General features: G+C 37.8%; 1 protein-coding gene across 1 annotated transcript in view; it reads left to right on the top strand.

Annotated features, from left to right (window-relative positions):
• Positions 612-22,409, top strand: part of LOC102180820 (ATP-binding cassette sub-family A member 3-like) — a 260,388-nt gene continuing 238,590 nt past the window's right edge. Inside the window, exons 1-4 of the mRNA XM_018039866.1 lie at positions 612-671; positions 989-1,241; positions 2,863-2,990; positions 16,020-16,161. Of these exons, the coding sequence (XP_017895355.1) occupies positions 612-671; positions 989-1,241; positions 2,863-2,990; positions 16,020-16,161 (583 nt within the window). The remainder of the gene's footprint in view (positions 672-988; positions 1,242-2,862; positions 2,991-16,019; positions 16,162-22,409) is intronic.

Here is a 22,409-nt window from a genome sequence, read left to right on the forward strand (position 1 = left end):
CCTTCCAAGGATAAATCCCCTTGATCATGATCAGTGGTGCTTTGATTGTGCTATTGCATTTGGTTTGCTCAAGTATTTTGAGGAGTTTTGCATCTTTATTTATCAGGAATATTTGCATGTAGTTTTCTCATAGTGTCCTTATGTGGCTTTGATATCAGCATAATTCAGGCCTCTTAAACTGAATTTGGACATGTTCCCCTACCCTTCTATTTTTTGAAAAGTTTGAGAAAGATTGGTGTTAGTAGAATTTACTTGTGAAGCCATATGGTCTTGGAAAGTAGCATAAGAATATCAAATCCTATTTGCTTATGCCATCTTGAGAAATGGAACCACATCTTACTGTTTGTTTAACTACTTCTTTGTTTTCTGACCACATTAGAACATTAGTAGATATTAAGGAAATTATTGAACAGAAAAATAAAAGCAATTTAATTTTCTTTATTTCAAATACAAAATCATTTGTGCTATCAAACTTTGAGACTGATTAAGGAGAAAATTAAGAGAAAGAAGTAATACTGTTATATGCTTGATGTTCACATTATTAGGTAACTTAACATTAAAAAAAACTTTTTCTCCATTGCTGGAATCGAACATACACTTTTTGTAGAAGAATGAATTTGTTGACACTCAACCAGTTTGCAGTGCTCCTCTGGAAAAATTTTACCTTAAAGGTATGTAAAGGTATCCTTGGAAAATGTCCATAAATGCCCATGTGGTGCAGTTTGGATTTGGGGTGGGGTGGGGTGGGGGTGGGTTTATATATATGCACACACTTGAAAAATCAATTCCAGAGCTGAAAGTAGCTCTTCCAAATGTATGAAACTGCATTAATCAATAGTATAGTCTGACCTATAAGAAAACTGGTTAGGGGAGTTGGAGGGATGATATGAAACTTAAGCTGTTCCAGGGTGAAATTGGCAGAACTATCTATTTGCTTTGAATGTGTACTCTTAAATTAATTAACACAATCTTTTTGTTCCTCTTCTAGAGGAGGCAGTTCTTTAATTTAATATTGGAAGTCCTAACTGCATTGGCGTTTCCAATGATGCTTTTGCTCTTACGTGCTGTTATTCAAATAACTGTTACTGGACCTTACAGTTTTACTTCCCAACCCATCAGTACTCTGCCTTCATTCCTCCAAAATGATGAAACATGGGAACTGATTTATGTGCCTTCGAATATTGATGTGGTAAAAGAGATCACTGAGAATGTGAAGAGGAATCTAAACATCAGTATAAAAGGTTAGAAATTAAAGTTTTCTGTAAAGCTTATCATTAACATTTTTGATGGAGCTGAAACAGTATAGGGAAAAGAATAAGAATAAAGTTGGATGAATCACACTGCCCAATTTTAGCATTTCTCTCTGGCTGCTTTCAAGATATTTTCTGTCTTTATTTTTCAAAAGTTTGATTATGATGTGTCTGTGGATTTCTTTTGGCATTTTTCTTTGGGGCTCACTGAGCATTTTGAATCTGTAAGTTGCACAAAGTTAGGGGACTTTACAATAATTATTTTTAAAATTGTTTTTTTAACATGACCATCTTTCTCTTCCTCTAAGACTATAATGATACATTTTGTATTGTCCCACAGGTTGTTTAGGCTCTGTTCAACTTTTGTCTAATCTTTCTTTTCCTCTCTTGTTCAGATTAGAAAATTTCTATCTTGAATAACTCCTTCCTGTGTTATAACTATACAGGTATTGAGCCATCAAATGAGTTGTGTTTTTTAAAGCACAAAGTGATCACCTCCTGATTTGTTTCTTTTAATTAAGTAACTTTTTTGAGATATAATACACATTCCATACTTTCACCCATTTGAAGTGTGTAATTCAGTGGCTTCAATATATTCACAGAGGTGTGCAACCACTGCCACAATTAATTTTAAAGCATTTTTATCACCAAAAATAAATTCCAATATCTTCAGCCATAGCCCCACAATTATCCATCCCTATCAAGATAAGAAAAACAGTAATCTCCTTTTATCTCTACAGATTTGCCTATTATAAATCTTTTATATAAATAAATGGTTTATGTATGAAATATAAACAAATTGTTTACATATGAACCTTTAATATAAATTGTTTACATATAAACTTTTTATATCAACTTTATAAAATGCAATATGTGGTCTTTCATGACTCTCTTCTTATACTTAAAATGTTTTCAAGGTTTACCCATGTAGTTGCATGCATCAGTTCTTTATTCCTTTTCATTGTCAGATAATATTCCATTGTATGGATACACTGCATTTAATTGGTACAATATATCTTTCATCAGTTGAAGGACATTTGGGTTGTTTCTACCTTTTGGCTACTATAAATAATACTGCTACAAACATTCATCTATAGGTTTTAGATAGACATATGTTTTCATTTCTGTCGGTTATATACCAAAAGCAGAATAAATGTGTCATATGTTTACTCTATTTTTAAGTTTTCAAGGAAATGCCAGATTGTTATCTAAAGTCGTTATACCATTTTACATTCTGATTAGCAGTGAATGAAGGTACCACATCCTCTCCAGCTCTTGTTATCTTCTGTCTTTTTGATTATAGTCATCTCAGTGGATGTAAAGTGATTTATTGTGATTTCAATTTGCATTTCCCTCACCACTAATGACTTATCTTTATATGTGCTTTATAATGATTATTTTAAAATTGCAATAAAATTTTATAAAATTTTTTATTGAAATATTTTGAACCCCAAATATCCATCAAGTTGTTATGATACCAGTATTTAAGAAACAGTGTTTTCAAATTTGCATATTTGGATAGAAGGTTTTTGTCCATGTAAACTAATATGTTTTCTCTCAGAAGGGATTATCATATGTTTTTATTTAAGTGAACAATTTTACTTCTCTATAGTTAAAGGCTTTTCTTCAGAAATTGAGTTTGAGAAGTACGTTAAGTATGACTATCGAGCTCATAAAGTGCTGGCTGCCATTGTTTTTGACTGTGACTTCAAAAATAGGCATGATCCATTGCCACTTCAGGTGAGAAAGTTGTATTTAGAGTTTTCTAAATAAATAGTTTTCTTGTAATTGGAATTTTAGTTTCTATGATTTTAATGAATTTTGTAATATCTACCCTGTTTTATCAGTGAAGAAACTAATTTTCCCAAGATCAAACTACTTGTATAAAATAAAGCAAGAATATGAGTCCAGATTTGAGTAGCTTTAAGTTATGTCTGTGTTTGTAGCTTTTGAAGTATGGTAATAAGGGAATAATTGTATCTTTCATGCACAGGACTTCTGATTCATGGGACACTTGGACTACTCATACATTGCTTCTAGTTTTGCAAAAGGTAGTGAAACACAAGCATGGATAGAGCTTTTTCTTTGAATGAGACATAGAATTTAAGTCCTTTCATAAATCTCTAGAGAAAACTCTATGGCTTACCCACATTGATCCAGATTAGATGATAGCATAACCCAAAAGAAGGAAAGAAAAAGATAGTGCTTTGAACTTGGTGCCTCCTTGGCAGATCTTATAAACATTGTCTTCTGGTGGTGATGAAAATAAAGGGCAATCTATACCAGTTCCACATGGAGCCAAATTCTATATTTAGAAAACAGATGCTTGTTGGCAGAAGGCAAGATTAATAAAACCACCAGTAGGACAATATATATTCTTTCTGTGTGTCCCATCCTTTCATGACTTTTCTTTTGTGCCAGCTTCTATTTACTAAGTCAGAATTATCCATGTACTGATACAGGTTTAGGCTCAACAATATACATTGGCTCAAAGTGTCTTCAGTTCTATTTTAAGTTTCAGTCTTATTGCTGAATAATAAGGCTTCCCTGGTGGCTCAGACAATAAAGCGTCTGCCTGCAGTGCAGGAGACCTGGGTTCAATCCCTTGGTTGGGAAGATCCCCTGGAGAAGGAAATGGCAACCCATTCACTTGCCTGGAAAATCCCATGGACGGAGGAGCCTGGTAGGCTACAGTCCATGGAGAGTCGGACGTCACTGAGCAACTTCACTTTCACTTTCTTTCATGTATAACACTGTTAAATTTAGGATATGCAATGTGTATATTGCATATGAATTGTGTATTTGAAATGTGTATATTGCAAAATGATTACCACAGCAAGGTTAGCTGATATATATTCCTCACCTCACAGAATTACCAGTTTTGTGTGTGGTGAGATGAGTAAGTTCTGAGGATCTAATGTATTGCATTATTGCATGTATTGCATTCTGCTTGGTCTGTTTTGATGATTTTTCTAAAACCTTTTGATCTTTATTGATGATTTTATGTATAGCATAGACCATCTAATGTCTACCAACTTTCCCACATCTTAGGTGACTTTCTCTTTTTTTATTTTATTTATTATTACTATTTTGACTATGCTGAGTCTTCATTATGGCATGCGGGCTCTTCCTTGCATTGCGAAGGCTTCTCTAGTTGTGGTATGTAGCCTGCGGGCTTAGTTGCCCTGCAGCATATAGGATCTTAGTTCCCTGACCAGGAATCAAACTCACATCCCCTGCATTGGAAGGTGGATTCTTTACCACTGGACCACCAAGGAAGTCCCTTATGTGATCTTTTGTTCATTTACAAGGATCCACAAGGATCAAAATAAATCTCAGATATGATCATGTCACTGTCCTGATGAAAAGACTTTGGTGACTTCCAATGTCCAGAGTCCTTTACACAAATATATGGCTATTGATATCCTAGTACTTGGCTATCTCTTATACTCCTTACCAAACTTTTTATGTTCCAGCAGTACTTAACTTCCAGAAATTACCTGGAAACACTGTATTGCTTTTTGTTTCTGAATCTTTGGTCACATTTTCTCTGCTGTACAAATGCTACTGTGAATTTCCATTCAGCTTCCACACCTATCCCTTTCTTTTCTGTCTTCATCACAACCAGCACATGTTTCTATTAGAATTCATATGGGAGCAGACACTACTGAATGCATTTCAACAAAAGGGTTTTTATATAAGGAAATATTTGCACATTAACATTGTAGATTTTAGTCACTCTTGACAAACACTTCAGAGGATCTAGCTTACCTGTTTAGATGAACCATACCCTTCTTGAGCCTTTAGTTATCAGGTCATAGTTGCTGCAAATGGTCTTAACTGTTTGCTATGGAAAAGTAAGCACCAAGAGGTGCCCCCATGTACCTCACTGTTTTCATTATGTAACAGTAACCCTAATCATGATTAATTGCTTCCTCTAGTATCATAATTTATTTGCCAGTGTACCAGTGTGAGTAGCTCAGTAATGCTAGGTGATAATCATACAGCTATTTGGTGGAAGCTTTACGTATCTCCTCTTAAAAGTCTGCTACCCCAGAAAACAAGGCCTTTACTGCAGCAGAACATGAGTTTGTAAGGATGGGATGTATAAATTCCACAAGTAGGTCTCTGGGAGTAATTAGAAGGGCCAGTTCTACTTCCAAGCCTTGTTTCCCCCACCCTTATGTTTTACCGAGAACATAGAGCCATATACTGATTATTGTTACATAGGCCACATCCTATAGAACAGTGTCCCAGATCAACAGAGTGTTATCCTTATCTGAAATTTAACAGGCATTTTCAGTTTCTTCTCTCAGGTCTGCTGCTTCTGAGTCATAATGGCATATGGTAAGAACCATAGATGAGTGGTTCAGGTACCCATTAATGTATCTCCTTAAATATAAAATAGATCCCCTGCTGGAGGCATATTGTGTGCCTTTACCCCTATTGCAGACCCATTTCTTTTTCTGGACTCCCCTGAAAATTTTTACATCATAAATAGATCTGACCAGTTCTCTCAAATATGGTATATGCCATCACCAAAATTTTGAAAAACAGTCTCATCAAAAAAAAGGCCCACCTCTTTTTGCAGTGTTTCTTTTGAGTGGTTAGGAGTACAGCATACAGCAAAACTACTCTTTGAGGATATATCCTGGCATACCTCAGAGACCACTGGACCCATAAAAAGCTCACCAGTTAGCAAGGTCCTGAGTCTTTATATAAGCTTTATCTCTCAACCTGTGGTAAGCAAATGTCTTACTAGGGCATTTAGAATGCTTGTCACTTCCTATTTATCAGGTCTAAATGTAAATGCAAATTCACAGGACTTAAAACATATAGAATCATTTCGTAAAATAATAAAGTTGGAAGACACATATAAAACATATAAAACTACAGTAATCATTAAAGTGTAATACTGGCATATGATCAACAAATGTATCTATGACACAGAACGGAAAGCCCAGAAGTAAGCTTTCTTTAATATAGTCATTTGGGACTTCATTGTGGTTTAGTGGCTAGGACTCTGTGATCCCAGTGCAAGGGCCTGGGTTCAATCCTTGGTCATGGAACTGGGTCGCACATGCCACAACTAAGAGATCACATGCTGCAACTGAAGATCCTGCATGCAGCAGCTAAAGATTCCTCATTTCACTAAAAGATCCTGCATGCCACAACTGAAGGATAACACATACCACGACAAAGATCGAAGATACCACATGCCACAACGAGACCTGGTGCAGCCAAATTAATTAATTAATTAATTTTTAAAAGTAGAAATACCAAGGCACCAAATAAATCTTATGGGGAAAGAAAGATGTTTTCAGTAAATAGTGCTGTAATGATTGGATGTATATATGGAAAAAATGAACCTTGAACTGACCTCATACTACACACAAAAAAATAGCTCATGAATTTTAGATTTAAATGTCAAAGCTAAAACCAATGCTTTTAGAGTAAAGCAAAGACAAGTATCATCTTTACTTGGGAGTAGCAAACGTTTTTCAGATCACAGAAAGTGATAACCATTAAAGAAAAAATTAATAGATTAAATTTTATCAAACTTGTAGAAACTTCTTATCATCAAAAGACACTGTTGACTTCTGGTCTGGACAAGATGGTGGGGACTCATTTCTCTCTGTCATTCTTCTTAGTGAGGATGGATGGAATGCAAAGGCAAAACAAAACTCTGAAAAGTGATAACGGTGCAAGTTGTTTTAAGACCTCATGCCTAGAGGAGCAGCACAAGGGCACACATCTTAATGTGTCACACCCAACAGATGACAGCCAAGACCCAGCATTATCTGACCTCCAACCTAGCAATAGAAGGCAGCAAGTAGGCTCATGCCATTCCACATCAAATGGAAGCATTTCTAACATTAGACAGTTCTGACACATCTAGCAAGAGGAATGGATAGGGAGCCCTGATAACAATTAGTAGCCAGGAAAAATACTCTCCTTCCTTACCAAGCCCTTCCTCTGCTAATATATATTGAAACCCATGAGCAAGAGATACTCAGCCACAAGTATCCCAGTCTAGAAGCCTCTTCATCACCTCCAGCCTAAGATATCCCTCAATGCAAGACTCTGGAGTGGGTGGGCCAGTGGAACCATCAAGAGGGTCCCAGCTACAAAAAAGTGGCAATGTCTATGGGCCAGAGACTCTCTTTTCCTGTTCAGATACATGAAGGAAGTCAAGGAACAGTGGTAGGGAAACTCCACTACAAGAAGTCCCACATTCAGAAAGAACTGTCTGTCCCATACAAGCAGGTTCCTGCCACATGTGCCCAACCAGAAAGCCTCTTTCCTCTTGTGGGCTGAATATCCTGTCTTATATAGGGATCCCCCAGAGCAAGACAGGCAAAATTGGCATGAGGAACTAAGCCACAGAAGAGGTCTAGCCTGGAAAGGTCTTTATGCCTTGTGCCTCCTCGGCCCCCAGAAGGAAAATTTGTGTTCCTTTAAGCAGAAATAGCAGGAACCATTGTGAGCCCCAGTGGAACCACATAAACTGTGAGACCAAAATTAATACTTAAAAAGCTCTGGAAATTAAATTGGCACTGAAATTAAGCCATTGCTGCATAAAATAGGCTGACTGCCTGATATAATAAAGTATTTAAATAGGATCCAGAGTCTCCTAAAATAATAGACAAAATTAACAAAGTAAAATAGAAAATCATCTGTCAGACCAAGAACCAATTTACTGATATGAGAACTGAGATGAATTAGAGGTTAGAATTATCTGAGAAAGATTTTAAAGCAACCATCATAAAACATGTTTCAACAGCAATTAAAAACTGTTTTGAAACAAATGAAAATATGGGAAATATAAGCAGAGAAATAAAAGTTATAAACATTAAATTCAGTAACAAATAACAACCTAGTAGGAAAAAGTTGGCTTAAACCTCAACATTCAGAAAACTAAGATCATGGCATCCAGTCCCATCACTTCATGGCAAACAGATGGGGAAACACTGGCAGACTTTTTTTGGGGGGTCTCCAAAATCACTGCAGATGGTGACTGCAGCCATGAAATTAAAAGATGCTTACTCCTTGGAAGAAAAGTTATGACCAACCTAGACAGCATATTAAAAAGCGGAGACATTACTTTGCCAACAAAGGTCCATCTAGTCAAGGCTATGCTTTTTCCAGTAGTCATGTATGGATGTGAGAGTTGGACTGTAAAGAAAGCTGAGAGCTGAAGAATTGATGCTTTTGAACTGTGGTGTTGGAGAAGACTGTTGAGAGTCCCTTGGACTGCAAGGAGATCCAACCAGTCCATCCTAAATGAAATCAGTTCTGAATTTCCATTGGAAGGACTGATGATGAGGCTGTAACTCCAATACTTTGGCCACCTGATGTGAAGAGCTGACTCATTGGAAAAGACCCTGATACTGGGAAAGATTGAAGGCGGGAGGAGAAGAGGATGACAGGGGATGAGATGGTTGCATGGCATCACCAACTCAATGGACATGAATTTGAGTAAACTTCGGGAGTTGGTGATGGATAGGGAAGCCCGGTGTGCTGCAGTCCATAGAGTCGCTAAGAGTCAGACACGACAGAGACTGAACTGAACTGAACTTGGATGGGCTTATTAACAGAGAAGACAGAGGAGAGGATATAACACTGAGGATTTAATTTATCCAAGGAAGTGCAAAGAATGTGCACTGAAACTACATTGCTGAAAGAAATTAAAGAAGGCCAAAATAAATGGAAAGACAGCCCACGTTCATGGGTGTGCACATGCGTGCTAAATTGCTTCAGTCATGTCCGATTCTTTGTGACGCTATGCACCATAGCCCACTAGGCTTCTATGTCCATTGAGTTCTCTAGACAAGAATACTGGAGTGGGTTGCTGTGCCCTCCTCCAGGGGATCTTCCCAACCCAGGAATCAAACCTGCATCTCTTACGTCTCCTGCATTGTCTGGCAGATTCTTTATCACTAGCAACATCTAGGAAGCCCTAAGTTCGTGGGTAGGAAGACCTAATTTGTTAAATCATACCACCAATAGCTACCTAGATTCATCACAATCCTTATCAAAATTCCAGTGCCCTTTTTTATTGAGATATTTTTATTTACAATAGTAGTTTTAGGTATACAACATGGAGTTTCAAAATTTTTATAGATTATATACCATTTAAAGTTATAAAATTTGTTTATATTACCTGTGCTGTAAAATATGTCCTTGTAGCTCATTATTTTAAAACTAATAGTTTGTATTCCTTAATCCCTACCCCATATGCCCCTCCCTCTTTCCCTCTCTCCCACTGATAACTACTAGTTTGTTCTCTGTATCTGAGTCTGTGTCTGCTTTGTTATAGTCATTTGTTTTGTTTTTAGATCCCACAGTTAAGTGATAGCAAGCAGTATTTGTCTTTCTCTGTCTTTTCTCTAAGCAACATGTCCATCTATGATGTTGCAAATGGCAAATTTTCATTCTTTTGTGGTTAGTAGTATTCCTGTGTATGATATCTTCTTTATCTATTTAACTGTGGACAGCCTTGCTTCCATGTTGGCTATTGTAAATAATATAGCTGTGAACACTGGGGCACATGTATATTTTTAAAATGAGTATTTTGCTCTTTGAAAAATACTCAGGAATAGAGCTGCTGGATCACATGGTAGCTCTATTTTAATTTTCTAAGGAACCTCCATACTGTTTTCCACAGTGGTGTTGGTGGTATTCAGTCACTCATTCCTGTTCAGCTCTTTGCAGCTCCATAGACTGCAGCATGCCAGACTTCCCTGTCCTTCACTATCTCCCAGAGTTTGTTCTAACTCATGTCCACTGAGTCAATGATGCCATCCAAACATCTCATTCCCTGTCACCCCCTTCTCCTCCTGCCCTCAGTCTTTCCCAGGAACAGGGTCTTTACCAATAAGTCGGCTCTTCACATCACATGACCAAAGTATTGGAGCTTTAGCTTCAGCATCAGTCCTTCCAGTGGATATTCAGGGTTGATTTCATTTAGGATTGGCTGGTTTGATCTCCTTGCTGTCCAACGGACTTTTGAGAGTCTTCTCCAACACCACAGTTCAGAAGCATCAATTCTTCGGCACTCAGCTTTCTTTATGTTCCAGCTCTCACATCCATACATGACTACAGGAAATACCATAGCTTTCACTCGGCAGAACTTTGTTGGCAAAGTGATGTCTCTGCTTTTTTATATGGAGTATAGGTTTGTCACAGCTTTATATCCAAGGAGCAAGTGTCTTTTAATTTCATGGCTGCAGTTACCATCTGCAGTGATTTTGGAGCCCAGGAAAATAAAGTCTGTCACCATTTCCATTTTTTTTCCCTATTTGTCATGAATGATGGGACCAGATGCCATGATCTTAGTTTTATGAATGTTGAGTTTGAAGCCAATTATTCAGCTTTTCAATCTCAACTAATGCAGAAAATTATGTCCTGCCTCTTAGGAAACCTATATGCAGGTCAGGAAGCAATAGTTAGAACTGGACGTGGAACAACAAACTGGTTCCAAATAGGAAAAGGAATACGTCAAGGCTGTATATTGTCACTCAGCTTATTTAACTTCTATGCAGAGTACATCATGAGAAACTGGGCTGGAAGAAGCACAAGCTGGAATCAAGATTGCCGGGAGAAATATCAATAACCTCAGATATGCAGATGACACCACCCTTATGGCAGAAAGTGAAGAGGAACTCAAAAGCCTCTTGATGAAAGTGAAAGAGGAGAGCAAAAAAGTTGGCTTCAAACTCAACATTCAGAAAACAAAGATCATGGCATCTGGTCCCATCACTTCATGGGAAATAGATGGGGAAACAGTGGAAACAGTGTCAGACTTTATTCTGGGGGGCTCCAAAATCACTGCAGATGGTGACTGTAGCCATGAAATTAAAAGATGCTTACTCCTTGGAAGAAAAGTTATGACCAACCTAGACAGCATATTGAAAAGCAGAGACATTGCTTTGCCAACAAAGCTCCATGTAGTCAAGGCTATGGTTTTTCCAGTGGTCATGTATGGATGCGAGAGTTGGACTGTGAAGAAAGCTGAGTGCTGAAGAATTGATGCTTTTGAACTGTGGTGTTGGAGAAGACTGTTGAGAGTCCCTTGAACTGCAAGGAGATCCAACCAGTTCATTCTAAAGGAGATCAGCCTGGGTGTTCTTTGGAAGGACTGATGCTAAAGCTGAAACTCCAGTACTTTGGCCACCTCATGTGAAGAATTGACTCATTGGAAAAGACTCTGATGCTGGGAGGGATTGGGGGCAGGAGGAAAAGGGGACGACAGAGGATGAGATGGCTGGATGGCATCACCAACTCGATGGACATGAGTTTGAGTAAACTCCGGGAGTTGGTGATAGACAAGGAGGCCTGGCGTGCTGCGATTCATGGGGTTGCAAAGAGTCAGACACGACTGAGTGACTGAACTGAACTGAATGCAGAAAAAGTTTCGAGAAAATTGAGCACCCATTTATAATAAAATTAATGAGCTCTGTTACAGTCATACTATGGAATATTACTCTATTCCTGTATACTCAGTCATATTTGACTCCTTGTGACCCAGTGGACTATAGCCTGCCAGGCTCCTCTACACATGGGATTCTCCAGGCAGAATACTGGAGTGAATTCAACCCTGGGATCAAACCCAAATCTCCTGCAGCTCCTGAATTGGCAGGTGTATTCTTTACCACTGAGCATCAGGGAAGCCCCCTATGGAATACTGCTCAGTGATAAAAAAGAAATTTACTGAAAACAGCAATTACATTAATGAATTTCAAAACATACGGAGTAAAAGAAGCCTTCTATGAAAGAGTACAATACTATATTTAATTCCATTTATATGAAATTTTATAATGGCCAGAATTAATCTGTGGTGAAGTTAGAAAAATTATATCTCTGACTGTGATCAGGATCAACGGGGAAAGGGCATTATGAAAACTTTCTGGAATGAGGGTAATGTTTATCTTGATAGTAGTTGAGTTAAAATAGCTATGCATTTTTAAAACTTATATAGTAAAGGAAATGTACAGTTAAGATTTGTACATTTTATTGTGAGTAAATAGAAGAAAACAACAGAATGAGAAAGACTAAAGATCTCTTCAAGAAAATTAGAGATACCAAGGGAACATTTCATGCAAAGATGGGCTCAATAAAGGACAGAAATGGTATGGACCTAACAGAAGCAGAAGATATTAAGAAGAGGTGGCAAGAATACACAGAAGAACTGTACAAAAATTCATGACCCAGATAATCATGATTGTGACCACTAATCTAGAGCCAGACATCTTGGAATGTGATGTCAAGTGGGCCTTAGAAAGCACCACTACGAACAAGCTAGTGGAGGTGATAGAATTCCAATTGAGCTGTTTCAAATCCTGAAAGATGATGTTGTGAAAGTGCTCCACTCAATATGCCAACAAATTTGGAAAACTCAGCAGTGGCCACAGGACGGGAAAAAGTGAGTTTTCATTCCAATTCCAAAGAAAGGCAATGCCAAAGAATGCTCAAACTACCGCACAATTGCACTCATCTCACAAGCTAGTAAAGTAATGCTCAAAATTCTCCAAGCCAGGCTTCAGCAATACATGAACCGTGAACTCCCTGATGTTCAAGCTGTTTTTAGAAAAGGCAGAGGAACCAGAGATCAAATTACCAACATCCACTGAATCATCGAAAAAGCAAGAGAGTTCCAGAAAAACATCTATTTCTGCTTTATTGACTATGCCAGAGCCTTTGGCTGTGTAGATCACAATAAACTTTGGAAAATTCTGAAAGAGATGGGAATACCAGACCACCTGACCTGCCTGTTGAGAAATCTGTATGCAGGTCAGGAAGCAAAGTTAGAACTGGACATGGAACAACAGACTGGTTCCAAATAGGAGAAGGAGTATGTCAAGGCTGTGTATTGTCACCCTGCTTATTTAACTTCTATGCAGAGTACATCATGAGAAACGCTGGACTGGAAGAAACACAAGCTGGAATCAAGATTGCCGGGAGAAATATCAGTAACCTCAGATATGCAGATGACACCACCCTTATGGCAGAAAGTGAAGAGGAACTCAAAAGCCTCTTGATGAAAGTGAAAGAGGAGAGCAAAAAAGTTGGCTTAAAGCTCAACATTCAGAAAACGAAGATCATGGCATCTGGTCCCATCACTTCATGGGAAATAGATGGGGAAACAGTGGAAACAGTGTCAGACTTTATTTTTGAGGGCTCCAGAATCACTGCAGATGGTGACTGCAGCCATGAAATTAAAAGATGCTTACTCCTTGGAAGAAAAGTTATGACCAACCTAGAAAGTATATTCAAAAGCAGAGACATTACTTTGCCAACTAAGGTCCATCTAGTCAAGGCTATGGTTTTTCCTGTGGTCATGTAAGGATGTGAGAGTTGGACTGTGAAGAAGGCTGAGCGCCAAAGAATTGATGCTTTCGAACTGTGGTGTTGGAGAAGACTCTTGAGGGTCTCTTGGATTGCAAGGAGATCCAACCAGTCCATTCTGAAGGAGATCAACCCTGGGATTACTTTGGAAGGAATGATGCTAAAGCTGAAGCTCCAGTACTTTGGTCACCTCATGCAAAGAGTTGACTCATTGGAAAAGACTCTCATGCTGGGAGGGATTGGGGGCAGGAGAAGGGGATGACCAAGGATGAGATGGCTGGATGGCATCCCGGACTCGATGGATGTGAGTCTGAGTGAACTCCGGGAGATGGTGATGGACAGGGAGGCCTGGCGTGCTGCGATTCATGGGGTTGCAAAGAGTGGGACAGGACTGAGTGACTGAACGTAACTGAACTGAATTGTGGGTAAATTTTACCTCAAATAAAATCTATAGGCAAATATTGAAATCTAGTAAATGGTGAACTTTTGGTGAAAGAATGCTGAAGTCTAACTTTCTTTGCGGTACATTCAAAACTCTAGTATATTGATAGATAAAGTATATAGATATTGCTTATATACAAGTTTATATAGATATATATATTTAAGCTCACATGATGCCCTGTGATTTCTTTGGAGGGAATGATGCTGAAGCTGAAACTCCACTATTTTGGCCACCTCATGTGAAGAGTTGACTCATTGGGAAAAACTCTGATGCTGGGAGGGATTGGGGGCAGGAGGAGAAGGGGACGACCGAGGGTGAGATGGCTGGATGGCATCAAAGACTCGATGGACGTGAGTCTGAGTGAGCTCCAGGAGTTGGTGATGGACAGGGAGGCTTGGTGTGCTGCGATTCATGGGGTTGCAAAGAGTCGTACACAACTGAGCAACTGCAGTGAACTGAACTGAACTGGTGTATAATATAAATTATATATGCACACCCTATTTTGCCTTTTTTATGAAAATGGTAGCATACTTGTCAATAATTTTTTTCTTTTTGAACCATAAATCCATTCTTCTACTTTGCTTTTTAATGCTACAGCTACATTTCCACTTTTTCAGCCAGCTCTTGGACTCAGCTAATAAAAGGCATTAGGTGCAGACTAGAAGCAAGACTTGGAGAAAAAGAAGTAATTTTAACTGTTTTGTTGGCTTTCTGGCTGCTTGTAGTTGCTGTGAATGACACTCCAGCAATATCTCTTTATTTTTTTATCAGTAGCATTTTCTTTCTCGTGCTGCTGCTGCTGCTACGTCGCTTCAGTAGTGTCCAACTCTGTGTGACCCCAGAGATGGCAGCCCACCAGGCTCCACCATCCCTGGGATTCTCCAGGCAAGAACACTGGAGTAGGTTGCCATTTCATAGTGGCAGACAAATACAGTTTGAAGATTGCTCGACAGTTTTCAACATCACACCCTCTCAAAGATTTCCAGCACTAGGCAACTGGAGCTCCTTTTCAGAGTCAAGGTCCCCATCAAAAGTCCCCTTTCAAGCTCTGTAACCTAGTACTAGCTGACTTATGCCCCTGTTCAGAGGCTTGATTTTTCATCCCCACATGACCTCTCATTTAAGTTTACAAATTTTACTAATGGCAAACCCTTGTTTTTGTTTCCTTAGTCCTAGGGCCAATGATTGCTTCCTGCTGTCTCTATCTGATACCTTGGAGCTCTCCTATCCATTAGGTTATCTAGTATGGATAGTATAACCTATCCATTAGGTTATCTAGTTTCTATTTTCTGACTATACCTCGAGCAGATACAGAACTCTGTATTGTGTAATTTATGCAGTCTTATATGTATGAGCAGTTAGGTTGATTCCAATATGCTGTATTTCCACGACAAATAATGTTACAACAAACAACCGTGTGCATGTGATTTTTTTCCTATACTGTTTGAGGTTTATATTCCAAGTCTGTTATTGAAAGTATGATTGCTGAATTAAATAATGCATGCATATATAGTTTTGTGGAACATTGTCAGATTCTTCATTATTGTGCCATTTTGCATACTACAAGCAACGTATTAAAGTGCCTGTTGACTGCCTTGCAAACACAGTATGTTAACACAGTATGTTTTGACTTTTCCAGTATGACAGGTAAGAAAGATGTCAATGTAGTTTTAATTTGTATTTATTCCATTCTATGACATTGAGAAAGTTTTTACATATTTGTGGGCCATGTGTGTATCTTCTTTTTGTGGACTGTCTGCATTGGGAGAGGACTTAAAATATAAATATGATTGGATTATATTTGTTGTGCTTGGAGTCACTGTCACTTGCAGGCATTCAGAATCACTTTCATATCAGATGAGTCTCAATTTCAAATCACATGGTTTCCCATGTGGATTTAACTTTGCTTTATTTTCTAATATTTGCTTTTCAGTTTAGTTTGGTTTTAAACATAGTTTGTTTGCTGCTGCTACTTCTAGGTAAAATATCATCTGCGTTTTGCTGCTATACAGAGGACTATCATATGGCCAGGCGAGGCAGGCTGGAAAACAACCTTACTTTTTCCTAATCAGCCCTCTGTAGGACCCAGGAATCCAGGTCATCATGATGGAGGAGGTCCTGGTGAGCAGATCCTTATGCATATGCATACTTAATTTTTTTACACTTGCATAATAAATATATGTTATTTATATTGTGTATATATGCGTGTGTATAAATATGAAATAAATCACTTTATTCTTAACTTGTAATTTTTAAATTAAGTGTATATTATATAAAAACTACTAAATCTTATACATTTGGTAAACTAACATATATATAAAGAGAGAGAATATATTATATATATATATATATTATGCTCTGTTGTTATTTAATCGCTAATTCATGTCAGAATCTTTTGTGACCCTGTGGACAGTAGCCCACAAGGCTCCTCTGTCCATGGGATTTTCCAGGCAAGAATACTAGAGTAGATTGCCATTTCCTTCTCCAGAGGAACTTCCCAACCCAGGAATTGAACCCATGTCTCCTTTGGCAGGTGGATTCTTTATCACTGAGCCACGAGGGAAACTCTTTCAATTCTTATACCAATACGCTTATCTTTATTTAGTTGTGGTTTAGTGTTCTGCTTTTCAAATACATATATTTTAATTTGTTGGTATTGTTTGAATATTCATGTCTATATATAACTCTATTGATTTGATCTAAAACTTTAAAAATTGTGATGATAATTTTTAATTCAAATTTTCATATTGCATATTTTCTTGAAAAGCCCTTAATGTGTAATATTAGTTTACCAACTATACTTGAGATTTTTATGCAAAGTGAAAGTGAAAGTCACTCAATTGTGTCTGACTCGTTGTGACCCCATGGACTATACAGCTGTGGAATTCTCCAGGCCAGAATTCTGAAGTGGTAGCTGTTCCCTTCTCCAGGGGATCTTCCCAACCCAGGAATCAAACCCAGGTCTTCCACACTGCAGGCAGATTCTATACCAGCTGAACTACCAGGGAAGCCCAAGAATACTGGAGAGGGTAGCCAGTGCCTTCTCCAGCAGATACTCCCGACCCAGGAATCGAACCAGGGTCTCCTGCATTGCAGGCAGATTCTTTACCAGCTGAGCTACCAGGGAAGCCTTTGAGCTTTTAATATTTAGGAGATATTCAGTAGAAGGAAAAAACCTATGCACATTTTAGCATTAGTAACAAAAATTGGAAACATCCTAACCAGTAACAGAATAGATGAACATATTAGACAGTCATTAAAAATAATCTTTATGTAGTCTGTTGAGAAAGAATTTAAGCTGAGTCTACAAGTAACTATATGAATTAGCTAGATGGAGATAAATGAGTACTATTCCACATAGTTCAAGTAAGATCATGAACACATCAAGATAAGATGCCACATTCAGAGGACTACATGGCATTTTGTTTGTTTTCTTTTATAGCTAGAATAGAGACTTACACAGGAGGCTATTCAAGGTGAAGCTAAGAGGCAAGCAGATTATTAAATACCTAATGTGTTAAGTGAAGGAATATGAAATCTCTTCCTGGAAGTTATGAGAGACAAAATCATAGCAATATTTAGTATGAATAGGAGAAATGATATGGTAGTGGATGCATCTCTTCAAGTAATGACACTTTCCAAGTAATGACACTCATGTTCATCTTTGGTATTTGTTTAGATCTGAACTCAAACTTTTGTTTCTATTGATGAATAAAGAAGACTGTGACCTATATTTCACAATTTATATAATTGGTTGCAGTGTTTCAGAGAATGGCCCTTTCTTTGCGTTGGACATCTGAATTTTGTTTTATTTCACTTCTTGATTTTGAGTGTTACATTATTTGACAGCAGGCAGTATGCCCTTGGGTTTCCTTAATACCATACTATTAGTGGGAAAATGTTATGAAAAGAAGGGTGGATGAAGCATGTTTCAGTCCAGTTCAGTTCAGTTTAGTCTCTCAGTCATGTCCGACTCTTTGCGATCCCATGAATCACAGCACGCTAGGCCTCCCTGTCCTTCACTCAAACTCACGTACATCAAGTCAGTGAGGCCATCCAGCCATCTCATCTTCTGTCATCCCCTTCTCCTCCTGCCTCCGATCCCTCCCAGCATCAGAGTCTTTTCCAATGAGTCAACTCTTTGCATGAGGTGGCCAAAGTACTGGAGCTTCAGCTTTAGCATCATTCCCTCCAAAGAACACCCAGAACTGATCTCCTTCAGAATGGACTGGTTGGATCTCCTTGCAGTCCAAGGGACTCTCAAGAGTCTTCTCCAACACCACAGTTCAAAAGCATCAATTCTTCATCACTCAGCTTTAAATTAAGGAAGAGTAAAGAAAAGAAGACAAAGATACAGAGATTAAGAAGGATTGACAAGTAGGTGAGTAGAATATTAAGACAGCTACTGCTTCATGCTAATTCACTTCAGTTATATCTGACTCTTTGAGACCATATGGACTGCAAACTATCAGGCTCCTCTGTCCATGGGATTCTCCAGGCAAGAATACTGGAGTCGGTTGCCATGCCCTCCTTGGGGGCACCTTCCTTGGATAGGTACTAAATATATCAAAGAAGGATATTTGATATTTCAATTTTATAACTGCAAAAGAATCTCTTGAAGCCTAAAAACAGCAATTCCTTAATAAAAAAGAGTTTTTATTTTAAAAAAAAAAACTATAGAACATTGATGAAGGAAATTAAAGATGACTCAAAGAAAGGGAAAGATGGTCCATGCTGATAAATTAGTGAATTAATATTGCTAAGATGGTCATACTGAAAGCAGTCTACAGATTTAATACAATCTCTTTGAAAATACCCATGACATTTTTCACAGAACTAGAGCAAACAATCCTAAAGTTTATATGGAACCAGAAGACTCCAAATTGCTGAAGCAAGCTTGATTAAAAAAAACAAAGCTAAAGCTATCATATTCCCTGACTTCAGACTACACTACAAATATACAGTAATCAAAACAGAATGGTGCAACACAAAAACAGATACATAGGCCAGTGGAACAGAGTAGAGATCCCAGAAATAAATCCACAGACCTATAGTCAGTTTATATAAGTAAGAATATACAATGAAGAAAAAAAAAAAACAGTCTTTTCAATAAGTTATGCTGGAAAAAAATGGGCAGCTACATGTAAAACAATGAGATTAGAACATTCACTCATAATGCCATGTACTAAAAGCTGGTTCTTTGAAAGGATAAATAAAATTGACAAACCATTAGCCAGACTCATCAAGAAGCAAAGAGAGAAAAATCAAATCAATAAAATTAGAAATGAAAATGGAGAGATCCCAACAGACAACACAGAAATACAAAGGATCATAAGAGACTACTATCAGCAGTTGTATGCCAATAAAATGGACAACGTGGAAGAAATGGACAAATTCTTAGAAAAGTACAATTTTCCAAAACTGAACCAGGAAGAAATAGAAAATCTTAACAGACCCATCACAAGCACAGAAATTGAAATGGTAATCAGAAATCTTCCAGCAAACAAAAGCCCAGGTCCAGACGGCTTCACAGCTGAATTCTACCAAAAATTTCGAGAAGAGCTAACACCTATCCTCCTCAAACTCTTCCAGAAAATTGCAGAGGAAGGTAAACTTCCAAACTCATTCTATGAGGCCACCATCACCTTAATACCAAAACCTGACAAAGATGTCACAAAAAAGGAAAACTACAGGCCAATATCACTGATGAACATAGATGCAAAAATCCTCAACAAAATTCTAGCAATCAGAATCCAACAACACATTAAAAAGATCATACACCATGACCAAGTGGGCTTTATCCCAGGGATGCAAGGATTCTTCAATATCCGCAAATCAATCAATGTAATTCACCACATTAACAAATTGAAAAATAAAAACCATATGATTATCTCAATAGATGCAGAGAAGGCCTTTGACAAAATTCAACATCCATTTATGATAAAAACTCTCCAGAAAGCAGGAATAGAAGGAACATACCTCAACATAATAAAAGCTATATATGACAAACCCACAGCAAACATTATCCTCAATGGTGAAAAATTGAAAGCATTTCCCCTAAAGTCAGGAACAAGACAAGGGTGTCCACTTTCACCGCTACTATTCAACATAGTTCTGGAAGTTTTGGCCACAGCAATCAGAGCAGAAAAAGAAATCAAAGGAATCCAAATTGGAAAAGAAGAAGTAAAACTCTCACTGTTTGCAGATGACATGATCCTCTACATGGAAAACCCTAAAGACTCCACCAGAAAATTACTAGAGCTAATCAATGAATATAGTAAAGTTGCAGGATATAAAATCAACACACAGAAATCCCTTGCATTCCTATACACGAATAATGAGAAAGTAGAAAAAGAAATTAAGGAAACAATTCCATTCACCATTGCAACGAAAAGAATAAAATACTTAGGAATATATCTACCTAAAGAAACTAAAGACCTATATATAGAAAACTATAAAACACTGATGAAAGAAATCAAAGAGGACACTAATAGATGGAGAAATATACCATGTTCATGGATCGGAAGAATCAATATAGTGAAAATGAGTATACTACCCAAAGCAATTTACAAATTCAATGCAATCCCTATCAAGCTACCAGCCACATTTTTCACAGAACTAGAACAAATAATTTCAAGATTTGTATGGAAATACAAAAAACCTCGAATAGCCAAAGCAATCTTGAGAAAGAAGAATGGAACTGGAGGAATCAACTTGCCTGACTTCAGGCTCTACTACAAAGCCACAGTCATCAAGACAGTATGGTACTGGCACAAAGACAGACATATAGATCAATGGAACAAAATAGAAAGCCCAGAGATAAATCCACACACATATGGACACCTTATCTTTGACAAAGGAGGCAAGAATATACAATGGAGTAAAGACAATCTCTTTAACAAGTGGTGCTGGGAAAACTGGTCAACCACTTGTAAAAGAATGAAACTAGATCACTTTCTATCACCGTACACAAAAATAAACTCAAAATGGATTAAAGATCTAAATGTAAGATCAGAAACTATAAAACTCCTAGAGGAGAACATAGGCAAAACACTCTCAGACATAAATCACAGCAGGATCCTCTATGATCCACCTCCCAGAATTCTGGAAATAAAAGCAAAAATAAACAAATGGGATCTAATTAAAATTAAAAGCTTCTGTACAACAAAGGAAAATATAAGCAAGGTGAAAAGACAGCCTTCTGAATGGGAGAAAATAATAGCAACTGAAACAACTGACAAACAACTAATCTCAAAAATATACAAGCAACTTCTGCAGCTCAATTCCAGAAAAATAAACGACCCAATCAAAAAATGGGCCAAAGAACTAAGTAGACATTTCTCCAAAGAAGACATACGGATGGCTAACAAACACATGAAAAGATGCTCAACATCACCCATTATTAGAGAAATGCAAATCAAAACCACAATGAGGTACCACTTCACACCAGTCAGAATGGCTGCGATCCAAAAATCTGCAAGCAATAAATGCTGGAGAGGGTGTGGAGAAAAGGGAACCCTCCTACACTCTTGGTGGGAATGCAAACTAGTACAGCCACTGTGGAGAACAGTGTGGAGATTCCTTAAAAAATTGCAAATAGAGCTACCTTATGACCCAGCAATCCCACTTCTGGGCATACACACCGAGGAAACCAGAATTGAAAGAGACACATGTACCCCAATGTTCATCGCAGCACTGTTTACAATAGCCAGGACATGGAAACAACCTAGATGTCCATCAGCAGATGAATGGATAAGAAAGCTGTGGTACATATACACAATGGAGTATTACTCAGCCGTTAAAAAGAATACATTTGAATCAGTTCTGATGAGATGGGTGAAACTGGAGCCAATTATACAGAGTGAAGTAAGCCAGAAAGAAAAACACCAATACAGTATACTAACACATATATATGGAATTTAGGAAGATGGCAATGACGACCCTGTATGCAAGACAGGAAAAAAGACACAGATATGTATACCAGACTTTTGGACTCAGAGGGAGAGGGAGAGGGTGGGATGATTTGGGAGAATGGGAATTATAACATGTATACTGTCATGTAAAATTGAATCGCCAGTCCATGTCTGACATAGGGTGCAGCTTGCTTGGGGCTGGTGCATGGGGATGACCCAGAGAGATGTTGTGGGGAGGGAGGTGGGAGGGGGGTTCATGTTTGGGAACGCATGTAAGAATTAAAGATTTTAAAATTAAAAAAAAAATAAAAAATTAAAATTAAAAAAAATAAAATAAAATAAAAAATAAAATAAAAAGATTAAAGACTAAATATAAAACTTGATACTATGGAACTCCTAGAAGAGAACATAGGCAGGACATTCTTTGATGGAAATTGTAGCAAAGTCTTTTCTATC

This window comes from Capra hircus, chromosome 25, assembly GCF_001704415.2.
Source record: "Capra hircus breed San Clemente chromosome 25, ASM170441v1, whole genome shotgun sequence".
Taxonomy (NCBI): domain Eukaryota; kingdom Metazoa; phylum Chordata; class Mammalia; order Artiodactyla; family Bovidae; genus Capra; species Capra hircus.